General features: G+C 40.3%; 1 protein-coding gene across 3 annotated transcripts in view; it reads left to right on the plus strand.

Moving 5' to 3' along the window:
• shank1 (SH3 and multiple ankyrin repeat domains 1) overlaps nt 1-24,625 on the plus strand; it is a 130,944-nt gene that overhangs the window by 102,561 nt on the left and 3,758 nt on the right. The window contains exons 16-25 of one of the 3 annotated variants that reach the window (XM_038297323.1): nt 5,692-5,774; nt 5,889-6,013; nt 9,320-9,455; nt 9,544-9,624; nt 13,250-13,258; nt 13,498-13,524; nt 13,620-13,676; nt 13,851-13,966; nt 17,004-17,124; nt 18,362-21,824. In XM_038297323.1, coding sequence (XP_038153251.1) covers nt 5,692-5,774; nt 5,889-6,013; nt 9,320-9,455; nt 9,544-9,624; nt 13,250-13,258; nt 13,498-13,524; nt 13,620-13,676; nt 13,851-13,966; nt 17,004-17,124; nt 18,362-21,824 — 4,218 coding nt within the window. The remainder of the gene's footprint in view (nt 1-5,691; nt 5,775-5,888; nt 6,014-9,319; nt 9,456-9,543; nt 9,625-13,249; nt 13,259-13,497; nt 13,525-13,619; nt 13,677-13,850; nt 13,967-17,003; nt 17,125-18,361; nt 21,825-24,625) is intronic. The other 2 variants (XM_038297325.1, XM_038297324.1) reach the window with 2 other exon arrangements.

The following is a 24,625-nucleotide window of genomic DNA, read 5'->3' on the forward strand; positions in this document are numbered from 1 at the left end:
AGCAGCGGCTCTACTCCGAGTCCCTCCCGGATGACCGAGCTTCTCACCCTATCTCTAAGGGAGAGCCCAGCCACCCTACGGAGGAAACCCATTTCGGCCGCTTGTATCCGCGATCTCGTTCTTCCGGTCATGACCCAGAGTTCATGACCATAGATGAGGGTAGGAACGTAGATCGACCGATAAATCGGGAGCTTCGCTTTTTGACTCAGCTCTCTCTTCACCACGACGGACCGGTACAGCGCCCGCTTCTATAACAATAATGGAACCAAATTCCCCCATAGTGAACAGTATGGGTTATAATTTAAAGGTGTACAAGCAGAACCAGGGCACGTAGATTTGTAAACCCCCGGATATTGAAACAGCTGTTATTTTTATTTTATCATTCCTGGGTCCTAAACAGCCATTGATAGTTTGGATCAAAACCATTTATCAAAGTTCTGTTGTTGGTTTGAAGATAAGTTGTTTGATGACCCTTGGGCTCTATTTAATTTTAACCCTCCATCCCTCTACATTTTAGGATAAACAATAAAGTAAAAGTTTCACTGAGAATATGCAATATAATCAGATTATTCCTGAACGAGTTCCAGATCCGAGCAGGGCAACAGAAATGGACAAAAGGTGACAAGATTTACAGCTCTATGGTAGAGACAGAGTGGCTCTCACAGCTCATAGCCAGAATCACACACTTAATAGAGCAGATGGAAAAGATCTCAGGGTAGGAAATGTGATTAGAGGAAAAAAAAAAAAACTAACTCTGTGATCAGAAAGGGATGAGTATGGAGAAGCTGTCCGGATGGGAACAAGTGAAAAAAGAGGAAATGAGAGGACTGAACAGATGGAGTGGGCTGGGACTATTTTGGTGCATGATGGGATTATCTGCATGTGGTTACAGTATGTTACAGCAGATACCATACATATATTTTTACCTCCCTGAGTCTATCACTTATCCGTATGGCATGTTCATTCATAACAAAACAGGCAAAGCAGATATACTACAGATGCTAACCTTACCGTGTACATGTGTGTCGATGCAACTTTTTTCCAAGTCGTTATTGAAAATATATCCTTTTCTTCTTTGTTTGGAATAGGCCTAAAGGAAATATTTTCTAAACAAGAACTTACTGTAGTTTATTAAAGGGAAAAAGCACATGAGTGCTGTGATGGATATTTATACTCCCCTAAAACTAAGTGGTGGGACTCGTTTGGTGGCGTTAGCTAGAATTATGTCTTTGTGATAACTTATAATTAGTTATTTACACCATTTTGGAGGAATGATGGCCCATTTTCTTTCCAGATTCTTCATAATTCAGTCACATCAGAGTCTTTATGTTCATGGTTTCAAACATGAACAGTTTTTCAATCAGATTTAAGTACGAGCTTTGACTAGGCCACTCCAAAACGTATGGATGGATGGATGGCTTATAACAATGTGGTTAAATATAATTAATACATAATTAACAAGTGGAGTAGATAAGGCCCCCTATATAAAGACCTACTTATCTGCTTCTCAAGGTTTGAATTCCAGCACAAGGATTTTTGTTTAATAATCTTCCCTACCCATTTAAAGGAATGCCTTGTCCGTAAAACTACTGGAAACTGGAGCTTTGGTTTGGAGAATCTGTAGGAATCCCCAGTAGTCTAGTTGTAATAAAAAGAAGGGGGATATTGGATTTTTTTTTTTTTTTTTTTTTTACAGCAACTGATAGGATTAGCTCATGTGTTTTTGACAGAGATGGCAAAAGTACTCACTTTCCGTACTTGAGTAAAAGTACAGATACTTGTGTTAAAAAATACTCTGGTAAAAGTGGAAGTACTGATTAAACTTCTTTACTCAAGTAAAAGTAACAAAGTACAGGCTTGTAAATTTACTTAAAGTATAAAAGTAAAAGTAGAAACCACTTTTTTCATGCTGTTGCCTACATTTTAAATGGATTTCTGCCAATAGGACTAGATCTCCGTTGTGTTCATTTTCAATCATCTCGTCGTCCATGCTACTATGCTAACGCCACCGCCACCAAGCTGCAATGATTTGCCGTGAATGAATACCGCCGAATCTGTCGATTCATCTTGTAGTGGTGCGTCAAATGCAACGTAGATTCCCATCCAATTAGATTGAATTTGGTATTGATGACGTGAAAAATAATAACGGTAACTCCATTGAAATGATTAAAAACTAAAGTAACGAGCCAATTTTTTAAAATGTAAGGAGTAGAAAGTACAGATATTTGTGTAAAAATGTAAGGAGTAGAAGTAAAAAGTTGCCATAAAAATAAGTAGTAAAGTAAAGTAAAAATATCAGAAAAATCTACTTGAGTACAGTAACGAAGTATTTGTACTTCGTTACTTCCCATCTCTGGTTTTTGAGTGCACAAACATGACCCTCTAAAACTCTTTAAGGCAGGGGATTACAAACCCAAAACTGAGCTATCAGGCAACCAGCCTTGAAGTAAAACCTTGTTGAAGAACCTCTGGGTTTAGTTTCAGTATCTTTGGTCCGAGTTTATCAGCACGCCACATCCTGATCTGACTTGTCATCTTGCAAAAGTTCTCTAAATGTCTGGGATTGTCTCCAAATGTCCTCTCTTGTCCATAGCCTTAGATTTAAGCAGCCCCTGTCTCTGGGGATGTTTTCTTCTTCTTCTCTTATTTTTGCTGTATGGTTGGAGACATTGTGATGCTGAACTGTTCTCTTCTGAACTGTTAATATCTTAATTTACTTTCACGTAATATTGTGTTTTATCTGAAGAAAAGGCAGTCCCACAGCATGATACTGCCACCCTCACACTTCACTGTGGGTCAAACATAACTAAAGCATACGTTTTGCTTTTATTAGATCATAACACGCAGAACTCCAAGGTTTCTGCCACATATGGATGATTTATCTGTTATCTGTCTGCAGACCGCTTTAGAAATATTGAGGAAATATGAGCTTTTTAATTACATATAGACAGAAGTCTAGTTGTACAAAAAAAAGGGAGGGTTTTTACTTAGTTATTTTTCTTGGAAACATACACAGCCTAATTAATATAGTCTATTAATCTAAAGCAATATGCATGGTATGGTTGTTACATGTCAGGTACGCCGGTCATTGACCTTGACCAAGGCAGCTTACAGTAGAACTGCAGTCAGTCATAGTTAGGGACTGATGCAGAGGACACATTTCCCTCTGGGATCAGCTTCATAGTCATGGTAGGACACTTCTTGGACTTTATTTTTTAGGTCAGGCTACTTGTAAGCCCTCAGCTCGCTAAATGTTGAAAGGGCAACATTATTGCCATTACTGTCAATATATAGTAGGAATTGTATACGTTCGGTAATAAAATGTCACAGAGGATGGAATGGGGGGATGGTCATTTAAGAAGGGGAGGATTTTTTTTTAAGAAGGGGGATGCCATCCCCCCTCAACTTCACTGGGAATCCCATTGTTAAACCATAAAGTATTGAAGAAGAGGAAAAATTTGCCATTTTCATGAAAACTGCTCAGTCTTGTAAAACTTCATAAAAAGTAGCGGAAATTTTGGCCACAGATTTAATTTTAGAGAGGGTTGTGTTGACCAGAAAAGCTGAAGACAAGAACAACTGAGAGTCAAGAAACGTATTTCTTAAAGCACCTTATAATCATTTAGGTTGAGTAAATGCAAATTTCATTACAGCATATATTCCGCCTTGTTTTACAGTCGCACAGTGAGCTCCGCCTTTAAACATGCAGCTCCTGTTCTCTGCTGTGTGTGACTAATAGTTTACCATACATATCTTGGCTCTGTTTGGACCTACCTAACTTTCCCTGTGTCCAGTTCTAGCTGTTGCTGAGGCAACAAGCAGTACTGTATATAGCATTTCCTGCAGTTGGTCCTGGTAAAAACTGGCACCGGGTTTACTGTCAGAAGCATTCAGGAATGAGAAGCACAGCTAATCCCAGAATCAACAGCATATAAACATTTTTTATGTACACCTTATTCTGAATAGCCTTGATCTGTAGCGCGTTGCTTATTTCCAACCGAAATAGAGATGTCCATAGACTTATTCAAATATTGTAAAAACGCATTCCTTGATTTCATAAGGCTGGAATACTGTCTGTCTACCTTTTTCCTTTCTAGCTGAATGACTAAATTAAGTAGATATAAAATGGAGATATACAAAAGAAAATGCTTAAATTAACGACAATGTTTTTGTAAGTTTTGAGGAGTTAGAACTTGTGAGATCCAGGATTGTTGTTGCTGTTGTACAAAAGTTTTATACCTAAAAAAACAAAAAAAAATAATTTTTCAGAAATTGCAAGAAAAAAAATGTATTCTCAGTTAAATATAAGATCATTTTTGACCAACAATACAAGCTATTTTTGATTTTCTTTATGAGATATTATTCAATGAAACTTAAAAAAAAATGCAAAGATAATACTTTTTTGGTTTCTAAAGTTGTGGGACGTTTTTGACTTTTTCACTCTATGCAATCATCCTGGGTTCTCTAAGTGATATTTTACCATTTGTGATCATATGATCAGTCTTGTTTGTTTTATAGAGTGTGTATAATTAAATCTGTCTTTATGAAAATGCCTGAATTAAATTGATTTTACTTTTAGTCTGGATATGAATGAATAAGCTAAGATTACATTGTTTGGGACTGGGTAGCACCAACATTAACTGACGGAACACAACTGTTCAGTTTTTCATTTACTCATCATTTCCTACAATATACAAGCTCATATAAGGCAGGAATGGAGGGAGGACTTAACTGAACCTGGATGGATTATCTATGTACCTCAACATCACAACATATATCATTTTAGTAAACTCTCAAAACAAGCAGCAAAACATACAGCTTATGTCCAGTTATACAGAATTTAGTTTCTTATTTCAGTTTAAATCAATCAAATTAATTCCAGTAAAATTAAAGCATACAGATTAAGTTTCAAATGCATAAATTCTACATTCATCTAAAGTTTAATTCCAAAAGGTGCTCATTTTGCAGAAGCCCCTCATCTCCTTTTGGAAGCCCATACCATGCAGTTTCTTAAAGGCAATAGACTATAAGTAATCCACAGATCAGTTCTTTTTAAGCTATTGGCTGTAAGCTGTTGTCACCTTGTGTCCTGACAGTGCTCTGTACATGTCTACAACTGTTAAAACAAATCTTTACAGCATTATGGTGCTGGCATTGAAGGATTCTCACGATCTTCCTCACAATCCAGCAAGGTGAATAAGGCTCATGGCAATATACTGCCACAATGCTACCATGACGAGGTGGATCACTTGCTTTTGGACAAGTTGGTTGGTTTTCTAATTCTCAGTGACAAAGCTGTAGTAATCCTGTCACTGATGCCCAAATGCACATCTTTATAGCCTAGTAAACTAGCCCCACCCGCCAGCGGCAAAAATCTCACATTTAGTTTGGTTTAACAGGCTAACATCTTTATGGTGTTGCTGAATTTAAAGCCAACTGTTTTCCAACTCACAGATGGAGGAGGCTTAGTAGTTCAGTAAAAAGGGCTCATTGTTTTGTGGGTCCAGTAGTATTATTCACATATTGGGTGGAAATACAGCTAAATGGACAGAAAAAAAAGTAAAGACCCCCATTAAAAAGCTCCAAGCTGTGCCAGTGTCTTTAACTTGAAGGACTTTCTAATTCTGAATTCTCTTTATTTTCTGTTTTGTAATATTTCTAACTCTCTGACTCATCTCCTCTCTCTGCTAGTGACTACATAATCAAAGAGAAGACGGTGCTTCTGCAGAAAAAAGACAGTGAAGGATTTGGCTTTGTGCTTAGAGGGGCCAAAGGTAGGAAATTTGAAGCAGAAAGTCGTCACACTGATTCATTCTCAGTAATAAAGTAGTTTCTCAACCTCCTCTTGCAAACCTAATGCTGATCTTTATATTCTTCGGTGTATGCAGCTCAAACTCCTATTGAAGAGTTCACTCCCACTCCAGCCTTCCCTGCCCTGCAGTATTTGGAATCGGTGGACGAGGGCGGTGTGGCCTGGAGAGCTGGTCTCAGGATGGGGGATTTTCTCATAGAGGTACTGACATCATTTATCCAAACATCCTAAGGATCATATGAACACTTGGTTGTGTGGAGACACAGTTGGTTGTAAAGTAGCCTGGATTTTAATACTGCCTGGAGTCTTTTTACTAGTCTTAATGTTCTCCCAGTGTACGCCTAAGTCCTCTCTGGGTACTCCAACTTCTATCCACAGTCCAAAAACAAGACTGTTATATTGATTGGTTACTATAAATCACCCTTAGGTATGAGTGTGTGAGTGGTTTCTCTTCCCGTGTGTCTTCGTGTCTAATTTGCTTTTAAAACCTCAACATATACCTTGCTTACTGCTTGACCCCTAGTAGGCTTTATTTATAATATTTAGAAACATATTCCTTAGTTTCTAATACTATCAAAGTTTATTCTGTAAGCAGTAGTTTGTGAGACCAAAGTCAATTTTTTTTTCCTTTCACACAAACATTGGGCCCATAAAGCTGATTTTGCCTCTTAAGATCTTAAAAGCATCTACTCTCTTATCTAAATGAGTCCATGGAAGGATGAGATTTAAGATTATCCATCCATCCGTACATGGGTTGTGCGCACTTACCACTGTGCAACGAGCACTCGAGATTTAAGATTAGATATATCTTATCTTCTTCAAAGGGGCTGTAGACCGAATGCATTTCTAAGGTTAACATCTAAAACACTGCAGGTCTCACTTGCTTCAGTTAAGCTAAAGAGCTAAAGGTCATGATTAAAAAAATCTATATCTATATAAGAGTTGCCAGGTGAAATTCTCCATTGACCAAAGGTGAAAAAAAAAAACATAAAATCCCAATTCTCATCTGCCATAATCAGAATCAGAATCAAGTTAATTGCCAAGTAGGGTTTCCACTTGAAACAATGAATGTGAGGTTTTGGTCCTGATGGACTGCAGCCTCCTGCCAGAGGAAATTGCCTGAAATAGTTTGTGACTGGGGTGTGACGGATCAGCCACAATCTTCTCTGCACACCTCAGAGTCTTGGAGGTGTACAGATTCTGGAGAGACACCCAAACAGCCGCTCTGATGATGGAGGAGTAGAAGTGTACCATCATTGTCCTTGGCAGGTTGAATTTTTTCAGCTGCCGCAAGAAGTACATCCTCTGCTGGGCTTTCTTGGTACGGGAGTTGATGTTCAGCTCCAACTTTAGGTGATGTGAGATGATAGTTCCCAGGAAGCGTAAAGACTCCACAGTGTCTATTGTGGAGTCACAGAGTATGATGAGGGTAGCTGGGGCTGAGTTCTTCCTGAGATCCACAACCATCCCCACTGGTTCTAGTGCCTTGAGCTCCAGGTGGTTCTCCCTGCACCAGGTCGCCATATGGTCAACCTCCCACCTGTAGATGGACTCGTCACCATCAGAGATAAGTCCGATGAGAGTGGTGTCGTCCGTGAACTTCAGAAGAAGTTCTGACTGACTGATGTATGGAGGTGCGGCTGTTGTGGTACAGGGAGAAGAGCAGATGAGAAAGTACACATCCTGGGTGGAACCAGTGCTAATGAGCTGGGTGTCAGAGACATGTTTTCCCAGCATTATGTGCTGCTTCCGGTCAGACAGGAAGTCTGTAATCCACTTGCAAGTGGAGTCAGGCCCACTCAGCCAGAAGAGCTTCTTCTGAAGAACAGTTGGGATGATTGTATTGAAGAGAGAGCTTAAATCCACGAACAGGATCCTACTGTGGGTACCTGCAGAATCCAGGTGCTGGAGGATGTAGTAAAGAGCTGCAAACCTATTGGCTCTGTAGGCAAACTGTAGGGGGTCCAGAGGGCCGTCTGATCTATTTTAGGCTTGAAAGCAAAAGGTGATCAAAGAACTTCATTATCACAGAGGTCAGGGGAACGGGTCTAAAGTCATTAAGTCCTGTGGACCTTTGCCTCTTGGGAACAGGGATAATAGTGGAGGATTTGAAGCAGGATGGCACGTCACATGTCATGAGTGAGGTGTTAAAAATGTCATTGAACACTGGAAAAATCTGATCAGCACAGTGCTTCAAGTTGGATGGAGAGACAGAATCTGGTGCAGCAGCTTTCCGGGGCGTTCTGTCTTCTGAAGATTAAGTAATTAAGGCTGAACAAAATTTTGTGGAGGATATCCTCCTTACAACGTCAGTGTCTGTGATGGTCATGTCTTAAATCCTTGATTGGAATTCAATACCTATTGGCAAACTTACTCCAACTTGCCTTTAATATGCTAATGTAATGTTTTGCCAATTGAGCAGTCAGGTAGCACTGCTGCCTTGCAGCAAGAAGGTTCTGGGTTCGATTCCCGGCCCGGGGTCTTTTTCAGGCATGTTCTCCCTGAGTACTATCCGGGTACTCCGGCTTCCTCCCACAGTCCAAAAACATGACTGTTAGGTTAATTGGCTTCTCTAAATTTCCCCTTAGGTGTCAGTGTGTGTGTGAATGGTTGTTTGTCTCTGTGTTGCCCTTCAATGGACTGGTGACCGTTCCAGGATGTACCCTGCCTCTTGCCCGTTGGCAGCTGGAGATAGGCACCAGCACCCCTTGCGAGCCCACTTGGGATAAGTGTGTTGAAAATGGATGGATAGATGGTTTTATTGCCACTGATATTGTTATAACAGTATCTATTTCCCAGGGTTTGTTTATCATTTGGTTAATTCTTTAAGGTATAGTGGAGGATTTTCCCAAATTTTCGAAAAGACCCTCTTAATTAAAAAAACAAATGCACAACCCCGCTCCCAAGAGGGAACGCCTATTAAACGCATGCGAGAGCCTGCAGGAGCCCGTTTCACCTCATGCATACTCTGTTTAAAAGTTGCAGTTTGCATCGCTCATACAAGCTTTCCAGAAGAAGATTTGCAATTTTCCCACTATGTCAGACTCACAACCGGTAAGTGAAAATGGGGGCGGGCACATAGGATGGCTTAACGTAAACATATCACCAGAATGATTGACAATTAGGAGGTCCACTTATTTTAATGATCCACCTGAAAAAAGAACATCCTCCACTATACCTTTAATACCTGTAAGATAACTGGTTTTTTGCACAAACAAGACAAAGGTTTAAAGAATCGTGGTTTTACATCTGCATAGTATTTGAAAAAATACTCCTGCCATACTGACAGTGAAACATGGAGTTGGTAGTGTGGTGGTATGATAAAATGGTTTTGCTTTCCTACTTTAGAAACTGGACTTCATGACTGTGTCTCCTAAGGAATAAGCCCAATCAGGACCGCCAAACTTTATGTCTTGGTCATTTTAATCCTTTGATATTCATATTAAATATAAACATTTAAAAATTCGCGTGAAAAATTAAAAAAATTTAAAAATGTTTATTTCTTAGGTCAATGGTCAGAATGTTGTTAAGGTCGGCCATCGGCAGGTTGTCAATATGATCCGGCAGGGCGGCAACAGCCTCATGGTGAAGGTTGTCATGGTAACCCGCAACCCTGATATGGAGGAAGGCTCAAGGAAGAAAAGTAAGAGTCGCTGAAATCACTCACGATAACTGAAACTTCATGTTAAGCAGCTTGACTGACCACAGCTGCCTTTTCCTCTGTCTTCCAGTCCCACAGCAGAGCAAGAGGCTGAGCACCCCAGCTATCGCTCTGCGCTCCAAATCAATGACTTCAGAGCTGGAGGAGATGGGTGAGAATCAAGCTTAATTTAGCTTTTTTTTTGGCAGATTAAAGCAGGAGGATGATGGAGCATATTGCTATGGAGATGTAGAGAAAGAAGGAGGGTGTTTTACTGGTTAGAAACAGACTCAGGTAATGAGGACTGATGGAGGCAGCGTGAAGGCAGAGCTGAGGGTTGTTAAAGATTCTGAAAGTGTGAAGCCAACTTGAGCGAGGTATAAATTAAGACGGCAGTTATTTAGTTGCAGGAAGAAGCCAGAGATGACTGGTGTCAGATGATGGTCTCAATACGTTTCACTGTTTTTTCAGAGGTTCCACACTGTCACTACCAGCACCCCCACTACAGGTAACCCCACCCAGAAAAGTGTTGCCATCCACCGTGTGATCCCTCTCTCACTGCCCGCTCTTACCTTTAACCTCCTGCACCCCCTACTCCTCCCTGGCCCTCTTTCTTTATCTTCAGAGGACAACTAAACACTCTTAGAGGACGGGTGTCACTTGAGGAGAGGTCCCACTAAGAGTCTAAACTGCTTCTTTTTGCTTTTGTTATCTGATTTCTGAACATTTCTGCTAATTCCTTTGGAAGAAATCCTACCAGGAATAAAATTATTGAGATGAGTAATTTAACTTTGCTCCTGGTCTGTTCCTATGGTAACAGCATTATGTGTGGCTAAGCCATCGCTATTTGAGGCAAAATTGTGGGAGGAGAGTGCAAAGCGAGGGTCAACGCCCCCACTCGCAGATCATAATGTTTGCCAGTGTTTTAATTGTGGATGGCTTAGATCTTCTTGTGTTTACCGCTTCTGCTGGGTGGTTCTGAGCATGCCCAGTGATCACCTGCTGATTTATAAAAGAGAAGCTCCTACAGTCAGATGGACTTTCTAAACTGCTAACAACTATATAAAACTTGAAGGGGTGGTCGGAGATTCTTTTTAAAGTGAGGTTCTGTTATAGGCTTGCGAACAGTCAATATCTTACCTGCAAAGATCAACTCTCCCTATGTTAGCGGGTCCTACAGGATAAATGTACATATAGTTGAAGAGTGGCCAAAACTAAACTCCAATCAAAACAATATTTTGTGAACTTTTAAACTGTCCTTAGCTTTGCAGTGTTGCCCATGAAAAAGCATTTCCCCCCATTACTGCTTTATTCTGTCATTGCTTTTTTTATCTTACTCTTAAACATTACAGAAAAGACAAACATAATTTCTTTAAATTATGTTTTAAAAAACATATTTCCATTTTTTACCCATTCTGCTTTAAAAAAAATTGTTTAAATTCTTCAAATTGTGTGGTTCCTAGAGGTGTTCTTTTTCGGCTTGGACTTTTTTTTCTACTGCAAATTCCAGTTTCTCTTATGGAAGAGGATTAGGGCCAGTGGGGAAAAAAAAAGTTATTTTATTTCAGTTTAGTATGGGAAAAAAGTCAGAATTCTGACTTTTTTCTCAGAATTCTGACTTTTTTTATTGTCAAAATTCAGTCAGAATTCTGAGATTAAAGTCAGAATTCTGACTTTTTTCTCAGAATTCTGACATACTATACCTCTTCCGTATTCTCTGAAACTGTTATCATTCTTAATATTTTATCCTAGAAGGTTTAAGGTTCCACTCTTTATAGGAAGATTGGGTATCTTACAATTAAATCATGATCTAACAAAGTGTTATGGGTCATTTACGTTTTCACACATGACCAGGTTGGTCAGAATCCCCTTTTTTTTCTTCAATAGTCAGCATCGTCATTTTAAAAACTACATTTTGTATTTACCTGGGATACGAGGTGTGAACAAACAGAAGAAATGTGTCAGGGGGAAAATATCTACAAACAAAGAAGTTAAAGATCGATTATATTAGACGGTGTACTACGAACAATTTTCATTTGGGAAACATGTACCAAAAACTGACGTTTTTAAAGTCGAAGTACTTCATTTAAAATAACCGGCAGTTTATAACTTTGTTAAACATACTTAGTTTAGTTTATTGTGTTTGTTTTGAACATGGATGGAAAATAAAATGGCAAAAGAAAAAAACTTTAAAATCAGCAACACTGAAACCACAATCCCACTGCTGTATTTTTCAGCCTCTCTGAGCTAAAAACTATTGATATGTTCTGTTCTACATACAGTACAGTATATGGATTAAACAAGGGAGGTCATTATTGGCAGCATGTCCTAACCTGCATTTTCTGTGAAAATAAAGAGCAGCTTCTGAGTGATTAACCACCCGATGCAAGCACGACAATAGTTGCTGATTTTTATAAAGTGGTGTACTTAAGTTAACTTTTGGATAATCTTATGTGACTTTATAGCAAATAAAGAGACTCATGTTCTGCAAGTGAGATATTAGCTTTTAACAAAACCTGATTTCAGAAATCCTGATCCATCCCTTTAAGATAAACCTGAGACCAAGGTCTCCGCCTCAGTCTCGGTACTCCTTGGTCTTGGTTGGTGTGGTCTTGACTGTAACTCTACCATCTGCATAGTTGTTTTCCACGTCTCCTCTTCTTACCTGCCTTCTTATGGTGTTGTGACCTCACCTGATCTGCACAAAGCATGAAAGACCAATCATACAGACAGACACGGGTGTCCCGAACCCCACCAACCCCATTTTCTGATGTCACCACTCTCACTGAATACAACTGAAACTTTCAAACTGAATTATTCACAGATTTAGTCCATAGACAAAAAGCCTATTTCGCTTCTTGTGAGCCGGTACTTTTTATAGTTTTAATTTGGCTTTCTTTTTTTTTTTACTACCTGACTATGTTGTTCATCTGTAGGGATCTTTAACCCGTTACAAGCCTCAAGCTTTAATGTACATGTAAAACAAAACATAATAAATTAGTATTCAATGTATAGATTAAGCTCTTAATAAAACATAACTTGGTTCTACATATGAAATTACATGTGTTTAATTAGCTAAATCTAACTGTAACAGGCACATATTTAATTAAATGGTATTAAAAAATCACTATAAAACCAAATGCTTCATTTGAACATGAATCACAAGCAGGAGAAACATTAAATAATAAATAATAAAGTCTAAATATTAATTTTTCGGTCAGAAAATATAAACATCTAAATTGAATTGCCATAAAGGTAAAGATGCTTTATCTGTAAGACAAAGTAAGGTTTGAATTGCTTGTTTTCTTCTTTGAATCAAGGTGAAAAGAGCACCCAGTGTGACGAAGCAATGTAAGCCGCTGCCATATGCTGATTCTGATGCTAATGAATTCATTTCACTGTGGCACCTGTTCAGCTTTCTCACCCCTGTGATTGGTGCAGTGTCCCAGTTCACCTATAAGTCAAGCAGCAAGATAACAAGAACATTAAAATCGAAATGATCCTGCAGGGCACATGGGGTCTTTAAACTGGCTGTAATATCCAGGAGATTGTTGTCCAAGTATGTTTAGAGGAAGTTAGTGGCAGTAAAAACATGCGCTTCCCTTTTTTAAAAACCCATTTCTATTGTATTTACACCAAACCTCAGTCACACCCGTGAATGTAAGGGTCACCTTAAGTTCTTCCTCTTCCCCACTTTTCTAAACTCCTCAGTTAGCTGGGTTAACCACTAACTCTGCCTCTTCCTCTGTCTCCTTTGTGCTCGCTGCCCCGCTGACTGGATCCTAACCGTTTGACAGTGGAGAGAGGTGGGAGTGGGCTCCAGCCCTAAAGTCCATGTTCGCGTGAAAGCACAGCATATGTGTTTGCAGCCTGTTTACTGTAACATGAGTGTGCATGCTTTGGTTGCGTGCTGCGGGGGTGTGAATGTGCGTTTTTCAAAGGGTGACTCAGTTCGTCAAGCTCTGGGGAATATGATTAGTATGCTCTGTAGCAACACACTTTCACTCCTGCCAAAAACTTAAGTCTCCTTTTGTCCTCCTTCCAGCTGCTACCCCTTGGAAAAAAAAATCAGGTACGCTCTGGTGCACCCCCGGTTAAAGGCTAAGCATTTATGTCTGTCTAAAATGACCCATCAATCACTGGCCTCTTTGTCTTCCTCTCTCTCAGAATTCGAATCCTCGCAAGTTTCAGAGAAGAAGAGGACAGTTTATCAGATGGCTTTGAGTAAGATGCTGCTTTAGTATATCCTGCAGTTCTTCTGAACCCCATCATACGTCCTGTCACCTTTTTCCCAGGGTTCTACCTGTTTTATTGCTGTCCATTTTTCTGTTTCATCCTGGTACGTCTCTTTCTCTCCCCGTCTCTCTGTCTGTCTCTTTCCTTCTTTTTCCCTCTCAGATAAACTCGATGAAATTCTTGCAGCGGCTCAGCAGACAATCAACACCAACGAGGCTTCTGGGACACGGGGACAGGGGCCAAAGAGGGACAGGGGACGAAGTTTCTACGGAAATGAGGTTTGTTTTGTGACATACTGGAAAAGATATGAAATCGCTGCTTTTTGTGAATTTTCACTCAGTCTTTTAGTCAAATGCTTTTTCTAATGGGCAAACTTTACTTCCAAGATTATAATAATAGATTTTTCAGATCAAGTGGATAGAAAAACAATGACTGATCCCGCAATTTGCAATTCGTAGATGTCTAAATTTGTAAATGTAAGTCGATATTTGTAATTAGATTTAAGATTTGTACTTGTTTCTCGTCAACTCAACTATATCAGATACATGTAGTTAAAAAGTTACACTTTGCAAACCTATAAGTACCAATAACAAATTTATGAGTATAAATCAAGTACAAGTCTATAGGTGTTACATCCCTTAACAGTTTATGCACCTGAGGTTTGTTCACCAACCACCATGAAACAAAGACTAAAACAAAAGCACTGTTCAACATTATATCCCTGCAGAAATGCTGTTTTCAAGGCACGCATAGCATAAAGTTTAATCAGTAGGTCTGTTTTTGTCTTTTTCCATTTTTTTTAATAAAAAAGGCAGTTTGGGTGCATTACCGCCACCAACAGCTTTATCAGGGGTACTCATAAATGTGTGATTTGCACTTATATCTTTTATAACTTTATAACTTTTTAATCTTTTTAAACATGTAATGTCAGTTATATATTGACTTTTTTGTACAAATCTGGACACCTAAGCATACATTTTAATGAAATTATGAATTTTTTTTAACATCTTAATGTACAGTTGCAGCTGTCTGATTGACAGAAAACGTCGGCCAGAAATGGAGCTGCTAGCTGAACCAGGGTAAAGGATGCAAAATCTCTGCAAATCAAACAAGTCTGCTAAGAGATTTTGGTTGTTTCCAGAAAACTGGCTATACAATTTTTAGTAAAAAGTAAGGAAACATTTAAGAGGAAACGAGAAAGGATCCAAAAGCCCCCAGAACAAAGGGCTGTGGAAATAGGAAATGCTGCATAAAAAAATTCAGCTGAAGGAGTTCAGCTAAAAGCAAGTTCTAGAGGGTAATAGAGGGACATTCATGCATGTAAAACAGTGGTTCTACACATTTGTGGTATTTAGAAATGAATCTGGGCTCTTTACTAGCAAAGGTGAAAATGCTGGATGGTTAATTTGGTGCCATCCCACTGAAACATTGTGACTCGCTGCTGTGAACCTCTACAGCTTATCTAAAGTAATGATGTAGGGCTTCATGTCAACGGGCGGCTTAGATGGTCATGTAGACTGTAAAAAAACAACAAAAACAAACATTAAAACTTACGGCCCTTTAGTCATTTTATAAAAGAGACATGTAGATTTTACTGAACAATATATTAAAAATTGTCTGTTTATTTGACCCTTTATGACTAAAATATGATTAGAGTAGCAGACTGAACACCTCTGTAGTTCAGCGCCAATACACCTAATGATGTAATGAGTAATGATGTAGGGCTTCATGTCAACGGGCGGCTTAGATGGTCATGTAGACTGTAAAAAAACAACAAAAACAAACATTAAAACTTACGGCCCTTTAGTCATTTTATAAAAGAGACATGTAGATTTTACTGAACAATATATTAAAAATTGTCTGTTTATTTGACCCTTTATGACTAAAATATGATTAGAGTAGCAGACTGAACACCTCTGTAGTTCAGCGCCAATACACCTATAAGCCTGTTGCCTATTTTCCTGAATTTACTTTGAGTCGTAACTTGCGGCGCTGTTCAGCGGATGTCAAGCCTGTCCATGTTAAATGGGTCCAAGCAATCAAAGTGTTATATTTAAGATTCATTTTGTGAATACTCAGAAGCGATCAGCATCCAGCTCAACTCAGACATCAAAGGGAAATCCAGGTAAGGTGAAAAAAAGTCAATAAAAAAAAGTAATTGTCAAGTATGAGTGAAAGCTATTAGAACGAGCAGAAGAGTGCTGAAGTTCTATGTTTTGGCCACAGGTGGCATTATCATTCTTATTATAAGTAGATATGGTGATGATGAAATGATTTTCAGGATAATGTTTCTGAGGTGAAAACTATTTAGATCTCATTCAGTTCGCTGTTAGTTCCTGATATTTAAAGAATATGGTCCTTTATTAGTGAAGTTGCTGCCTCCAGAGAATTAGAGCAGCTATAAAAGACAAAGAATTAATAAGATTCATGATTACATTTGTTTTTTTCTAGAAGATCAGAGGAAGTAAAATCCAATTCATTGGAGATAAAGCTGGTCACACTATTTTTCTCTCAAATCTGAAAAAAAAAATTTTTTTCTTAAATTTCATTATAGAAAAATATAACCATCCCTTCTAGGAGGGGACCTTAATTTAAAGTGAAACTAAATTTAAACTGTTTTAAGTCAGCAAATGAAAGTAAACCACCCTTAACCACCTTTTTCCTACTTGCTTTGATTCTGTTTTATCTACCTGTATTTTAATCATGTAAAGCACTTTGCATTGTCTTTGTACTGAATTGTGTTATACAAATAAATTTGCCTTGCCTTGCCTTAACATTTGCAGTTATTGGTATCACATAGTGACCTAGTTGACCAGGTATGAGTGTGCAATCTAAGAACAAAAGGTGATAAACTCATATAACTTTGAGCTATGGAAGCCCAATAATGCCATAAATTCACAGAAATAATCCAGATTTGCCACAAATGTAATCTTCATAAACAGAATATTTAATTAATCAGTAAAATCACTTTTTTAAATTTAATTGTGGGTTTAAGATTATATACTTATTGTGTATTTATTTGTTCTTTTTAAACTTGTTTCTTAAAATTGATTTGTGTGGGTTGTTTATTCTGTGTCTTTGTGTTGCCCTGTGATGGACTGGTGACCTGTTCACTGTAACTATGCCTGTAAGCATTAGCGTGTAAAGACAAGAGATGTATAGATTGTATTGGGTATCATTAAAATGATTCCTTCTAAATGCAAACTTTAGATCGGTTTAAACATTAAGGCTGGAAAAGTCTATAATTTCAAAAGAGAAAAATATGTGGAAGTGTTAAAGTGCATTTTGAGTACAAAATGTTTTGTATTGTTTCAGCCAAACTACGGTGATCAGTCTGGGATGGGGATGATGTCAGGACTGGGACTTGGCTACGAGCGTGGACAGTACAGCTCTGGTCACGCCCCACAGCACGGTATGCTGCGGCAGAAATCCATCGGTGAGGTTGTCTGTTTTTTTTCCGTCTGCCCCTCGTCCACCTGTCTGTCTGTCCTCTGGTCCAGTAAAGCTTCAAGATGTTCTGACCTTTGTATGCGACAATGTCTTGTCTGTGGCCCAAAGTATGTACTCCACCTGTATCTGTACTATATAAATACCTCTTTAACTCTTGTAAATGTACTTAATCCGATTCATTTTCTTATTAAGTTATAGTTCTGCTTTTGTGTGTGTGGTTTAAACATAAGTTATCTGCAATCAGAGGGAGTTCAGTTTGATTTAAAATGGAGTTAGATATATCACTGATAAAAGACAGTTTGTTTGACTCTGCTGCTGACAGAAAGAAAAAAAAAATTTAAATGTCATGTTGGTTTGTAGTTCCCACATGCAGATTTAGGCAGAGAAGTAGTTAGTTAGTCATCTTGATTGAGAAGTGTTTTCAGGTGTGCAGCAACACAGGTCAGCCCAGCCACCAGCAAAGATCCTCTCTGTAACAGGAAGCTCACTCACACCTGAAAAACAGCAAAACCCCAGGTACAGGCAGTCTCAGAGGTCCAGCAGTCTGAAGCCAGGTCAAGCCAAAGTAGTTGCCAAATTGAAGTTTTTAAACTTTCTATCAATGTAAATATAAATATAAATGTAGGTCTATATCAAATTTATTACAATATTTATAACAGTTACTTATAACAGACATTTTGAGGGGCCAGTTATATTAGATACAAGAGGTTCCTAGGTCCACACTAAATGTGTAATATCTTTCCATTGGGGGAAAACACATGCTATTTGACTCCGTACATAATACGTTGCAAATTTGCAACAATGGGCATAAAGCGGTTAAAACTCATAGTGTAAACACAGCTGAATCTAGAGTCATTGAACACAAAGTAGTATTTTTTTTCTTCACAATTATGCCCAATTTTCATTTATCACATAAAACGCAAGAATGAATACATTAAATTTGTTGTTAAAGCATGAAAAAGTAGTAAATATCCATACAATGCAGTGGGATTGTATGCTTTTCTATGCTGTGCATTCTGATATTCTTTGAGAAATATCTCGCAGTGATATATCTACAGTTCTGCAAATCATGGAGCTGAGGACAGACTTTGTCGGGCAGGCAGATTCAGACAGACAATCGCAACTTTATTTACCTCCAAAGAAACAGTTTGTTTATATTTGTTAATAGCTGTAACCTGTTAACTGATGTTTTCTTCTGGATTGTTCTTGTCCCTGTACTGTAGGTGTGCCTGAGGAGGAGAAGCAGTTTTTGCATCCTCCTGCAATTAAGTTTGCACGGAGTCTGTCAGTGCCTGGTCCAGATGATATTCCCCCTCCTCCTACGACAGCTCCCCCCGAACCTCCATTCTCCTCTGCCCCACTGATCGGCTGGAGAACGAAGTCATCCCAGCAGTCCTCTGTCTCCGTGTCCCAGTCAACGTTCAGCTCTGCACACTACCAGCCCTTCTCCCAGTCAGGACACCTGAGCCAGGGTGGCAGGGAGAGGGTGGGTGGTTCCACCACTGGCACTGCTGGTGGAGCAGCAGACCATGCAACTCCTTATGTACATGCAGCTTCTCATACAGCTCAAAGCAGGACTGCATCGCGAAAGGTTGCCTATACTGGGGAGTCTGTTGGAGCTGGGATCGGGGCTGGCACAGGAACTAAATCAGCAGGCCTAAGGAGAGGCTATAGCACAGCTGTGCCCCCGTCCAGCATTGCTACTGTAATGCCCCAGCAACAACAGACCACCCAGAGTCAACCCCAGCGGGCAGACCGCAGTGCACCTGCAGCAGGTGGCCCCAAAGGAGGGGCCAGAAGAGGAAAAGGGCCTCTAGTAAAGCAATCTAAGATAGAGGAGCTGCGTCTAGGCCAGGGAAGCCTAGGGAGCAAAGACTCTGTGGAGAAAAGCTCAATTCCAATCCCCACAATTATTGTAAAGGCTCCCTCAACCAGCAGCAGTGGACGGAGCAGCCAGGGCAGCAGTGTGGAGGCTGATGTTCCAGCGTCGGGGGAGACAAGTGATACAAAAACACCTCATGGCCCGCCTCCATCTACTCCTGCTCCACAGCCACCTGCACCACCATCCATCCCAGCACCCCCACCTCCATCTTTGCCTGCTATTCGAGCCCAGGAAAATCTGGACTTTACCAGCCAGTTTGGGGCCGCTATTGTTGGCGCAGCTCGCCGAGACAGGGAGCGATTTCTTGAAGCCCGTCGAAAGAGTGCCTCCTTATTTATGTCTGCTGAGGATGACCTGAGTCTTGGGATAAGTGAAGCATTAGGAGGAGCTTCAAGATCTCAGGTGTCTCAGCAGCAGTTAAACAATCAACCTGAAAGTTCATCAACACGACTGCGCCCTTCCAAGTCTATTGATGAGGGCATGTTTTCTGCAGACACCTTTATCCAACACACCCGGAGCATGCCTCCAGCCTTTGGCCTACCAGAGTATCCCTCTACGGCCCTGGACTATCAGCCCAAATCTGTGCCTGCTGATCTGTACACCGCAGCAGGCAGACAACCATCTTCCTCCTCCAACACCACTTTTATTCATCCTTTAACTGGGAAGGCACTCGACCCCACATCACCTCTGGGCCTCGCCCTGGCTGCCAGGGAGCGTGCCCTGAGGGATGACAGCAGGTTACGGAGGGGAACAGAACATCTCTTGACCCGCCAAATGTCAAGCATGGTGTTCCCTTCATCCGGTGTCACCACTCAGCCAGTATCATCAACAACGCAGTCTTCAAGCTCTTACCTGGTGACTTCTTCTTCTTTGGCAGCTACCACGCCCACAGTTGGTCGTCCACCCTCGCCAAGAATCCTCAGGGGAGTAGGTAGTACATGGGGGGAAGAAGGTGGGGACCGGGAGCGTGAAGTGGGTGGAGCTCGTGAGGGTCTTAGAGTTCGGTTCTCTGAGGACAAAACGGTCCATACACACCACTATCAGTCTCAGCCATATCAGCCGTCTTATAAGGAGCGTGACAGGTCAAGGGAAAGAGAACATTCTAGAGAGAGGGAGAGGGATAAAGAGAGAGAAGGTTACATGAGGCGTGCAGAGCAGGCTGTGGAAAGTTCAGGCCAGCAGCCCAGAAGACCCTCGTTTCTCAGGATGGAAAGTCAAGCTGATGCTTATATCCTGTCCCTCACACCTCCTTCTCCTCCACCAACCAATACCCAACAGGCAGCAAACACCTCTAAAAACACTGGAACAGGTTTGATGGTTCTTCCTCCTCCTGCTCCCTCAGTTGATGCAGATGATGAATTTGTCTACGCGGACCCTCTCCCTCCACCTTTGGAGTTTGCAAATAGCTTTGACAGGGGAATATCAGGATATTCCCAACATGGAATGCTTTCCAACAGCCTGTTCCATCTGCAACAGCAAGTCCCTCCCCCTCCTCCACCACCTCCTCCACCTCCACCACCCCCACCTCCTCCACAAAAAGAACATTATATTAGCAGCTTTCCAGCCCATACACCTCTACACTCTCCTCAGGCGGGGGACTCCACTGCATCGAGCCTCACATCATATGACAGCGAGGTGGCAAATCTGACTCAGTCTGCTCCTTCCCCTTCTCAGACATCACCAAATCCTCCACCGCCTTCTTCACCCTCAACCCTTCAGCCATCCATGGGTCCTCCTCCTCCCCCCGCAGTCTCACCTCCACCTCCTCCTGGAGCTGGGTCCTACCACAGACCGTTTTCAATGTCTCACCACCTTTACAACAGCACTCACACATCTGGACGATCATCACCAACACCTCCCCAGCATGTGGTAGCACCTCCCCCAGCTTACCGGGGTCCCCTGGCTCCCTCCAGCACTGCTGCCACTTCCGTCCCACACAGAGGCACTGCTTCCCATGCCACAACCGCTACTTGTTCAGCTACCACCACCACTGCTGCTACCACAACCACCTCCAGTCAGTTCCATAAAGAGAGAACACACCCCACTCATTCAACTTACTCCACCACCATCACAGGAAGGACTAGCGACCACCATCGGCCTCACCCTTCTGCCAAAAAAGGGGAGTCCCAGGAAACAGTTGTAGACTCTGGGATTGAGGAACTTGATAGCCGCAGTAGCAGTGATCACCATTTGGACAGCATTTTGGGTCTAAGTGGGGCTGGAGTCCGAGGAGAGAGAGTTGGAGCTGGAGGGCATGGGCGAATGGGAGGGAGTTTAGGAGAAACAGAACGAGGAGGTGGGGACTTTCTGGAGTCATACATGAGCTACCTTGATGGGCAAACCTTTGAGATGCAGAATGCAACAGCAGCAGCTTCCACATACCCAAAAACCAACAGGTTTAGAGAAGGTAATCGCAGTGCTGACCCTCATCGACAGACCAGCACTGCTCCTGCATCCTACCACTCCCACAGGCAAAGAGATGGGCAGGTAGATTATGAAGTAGAGGAGGGACTCGGGGAAGACGAAAGTGCTCAAGATGGTTACGGGATGAGAGACATTCAGAATTTGGGCCGTCCAACATCACCGTACTTTGAGCGACCACGAACTCCTGAAATGAGGCAAGTCTGGGGCGATGGTCAGATGAGTGCTGATGGGGGGAGCCAGTCAGGGTCCTTTTTAGAAGGAAAGAAAATTTACCCTCCTGCATCAAGCATGAAGCCCAGCATTATTAACGAGCTGAGCAGCAAACTGCAGCAAAGAAGTAAAGACAGCTGGAGCAGCCATAGACCACTAAGCAGGCACAGGTTGGTGGAAACTTCACATCATCTTATTGTTTATGCTTTTTCGTCACCACAATTTTACCAATATATAAAAAATGACTAACATCAACCTATACTGATGTAGGTACTGATCCCTAAAAGCCACAATCTGAATTTATCCGGTTAGTTGGCCTGTTGGTTGTGAAGCTCCTCAATGCACCTTTGGAAAGCCCGGATTTCTCTTTTTAGTTAATATTAAAATCCTACATAACTTGGATGACAAGGCTTCTTAGGTATTGCTGATTTTTTCTCGTCTTCTTTGATTGCCTTCCATGTTTGAAGGCTTCTGCTCTTTTGTCAACATAAAATACTGAAAACTGCACTCTGTTCTGGCAGCCCTTGGAACACAATGATTAGTTCAGGGACCAGGAAGTAAACACGGGCACTTAAGTAATTCCACACTGTGCCTCTAGGTTTGAAAGGGGAACGTTTTTACCAAAGACTTGTTGGTAGAGAGGAGAAATTGTTTATAGAGAATGTTATTTCCATTCCAGGTGACAAATGAGAATGAATCTGGTTAATTTTATTTAAAACTTTATACATTTTTTCTATCAAATTACAGTAATCTACCAAATCCATAAAAAGTACACCTGTTGATGATTTCGAAGCATTATTTATTACATGAAGAAATTAATACATGCTTTCTTTATTCATTTAATTTGGAAATTTTGGACTAATGCTACGATCAGACCTCACTCTGCAGAAGCAGCTAGGTTACATGCAACATTAATCTGGTTGTATCCAGGATCTTGTACTTTTGGTCATTATCCAGTAAATTGTGAGCTTTGAATTTTTCGCTCAGCTCTCTCTTTACCTATTATTCGAACAGTATCCCTAACACCAGCATGTATAATACTTAGGATCAGATAGGAAATGAAGTCAGTGGTATTAAACATCACTAGCACTAACCCAACATCTGACCCAATAATGACATCTATTTTGCTTGTTACGGTTTTACCCCCTCATACTTTGTATATATAGAGCAACTACTGTCATACACATTAACTAAAACCTAGCCTTCTGTTTTATTTTGCATTCTTTAAATTATATATATAAATGGTACAGAATCTCATAGATTTTTCAAATGAATCATGTTTTCCTAAAAATCAGTATTGGACCACTGTGCACTTATTTTGATGTACTAATTTTATTGGAGTCCGATGGCCTGTTTTTTTTAACCATATCATAAAATAAGGATTAAATATAGAAGACTTACTTTAAATAGGAAAAAAAGGCCTGCAGAAAACGCATTTTTGACTGATATTACAAAAACATGTGGTATTAGTGTTCTTCACCTCTGTCAGACGATGTTCAAACCTCTGCCTATAAATTCTGTCTGTGTTTTGCTAAACTTGTCTCAACACTGTCTTCTGTTTCTCTGAAGTTTCACTTGTTTTCTCTTTGAAGGAAAAGCAAGTTTGTTCTATCAGCAGAACATGACATCCTAACCGGACTCTAACGTCCATTAGCCTAGAACTAGTTACAGCACAGTGGATACTGTAGGTCCCTCGTTGTTTATTTTCTGTTTTTATTTGGCTTCCACTAAGAATTTCTTGTAATATTTCCATTCCTAATTCTTTGATGGTCTTTCATGTTTTAAGCTGACATTGTACAATATCGTAACCTGATCTGACAGAGATTGAATAAACTGAAAAAGAGAGATTGGATTAAAAAATATATATAGTCTTGATGAAGACTACTTCAGAATATTATAAACATTCTCCAAACACTGGATATCAATCAATATTGTTATGGAAAATATATTTTGTTTTAATCTTATTTAACTTAGAAAACCATTGTTATAATATTGGTATCTAAATTAAACCTGAAACAAAATTGAAACTCTCATTCAGTTTGCACATTTGATTGAACCCAACCACTTTTTTTCACAAATTTATCAGAAACGCCCTCTTCTAGTTATGTGTTTTTTCTTGGAATAGGGGAGGTTGAATGTGGCTGCCTTGTTTATCAGGGTAATAGGTTGCAGGTTACAAAGTAAGCAGCACTGTTGCCTTGTAGCAGTAAGATCCTGGGTTGAAATCCCAGTATCTGATCTTTGTGTAGATATGGATTTTCCATGATTTCCCTGTGTTTGTGCAAGTTCTCTCTGGGTACTCTGGATCCACCACAAACTCGTAAATATGAGAAATTGGTAACGGATTGGTGTAAATCGGCCTGATGCTAAATGCTCCAACTGTGAGAACAAAATGACATCATTAGATTTAAGTTTTTATAAGCCCCAATAAAAAAAAAAAATTGTGGACTGCATGGGAGGATATTTAAATAATTTAAAGACAGTTTATTGAATAAAGCAAATCTGGTTCATCCATCTAGAGACAGTAAGCAGTTCAACTACTGTATCACTGCATCAATAAACCATTAAAAGTGGGCCATGTACCATTAAAATCTGTGATAAAACCTTTCCAGATGAGTCTTTAAGCATGATGGGCACCCAAATCGTTCTGCCAGGGCTACTAAGGAGTGAATGAACCACAGTATTAAGGTCAATGAATGATCTTTCGAAAGGTCGAAATTTAAGCAGAATCCACAGGAAAAAAAATGGGTTGCGTTGTCATTTGACACTCCAGAAACCTAAAGGCTTTTTAATTTTAGTAGAGGGGCGTGTCAGAATCCCTGTCAAAGTGGTAAAACATGGAATCCTAATCAAAACGCATCAGATTGAAAGGAGACCAAAACTCTACCTTCTTATTGACCAATTTGTGCTGCCTTTGACTAAAAAAGGCTGAGTTGGATACTTAAAATAGCTCTGGTTACCTATGAAATTC

The sequence above is a fragment of the Cyprinodon tularosa genome, unplaced genomic scaffold, assembly GCF_016077235.1.
Source record: "Cyprinodon tularosa strain WSP-4 unplaced genomic scaffold, ASM1607723v1 ctg386, whole genome shotgun sequence".
Classification (NCBI taxonomy): domain Eukaryota; kingdom Metazoa; phylum Chordata; class Actinopteri; order Cyprinodontiformes; family Cyprinodontidae; genus Cyprinodon; species Cyprinodon tularosa.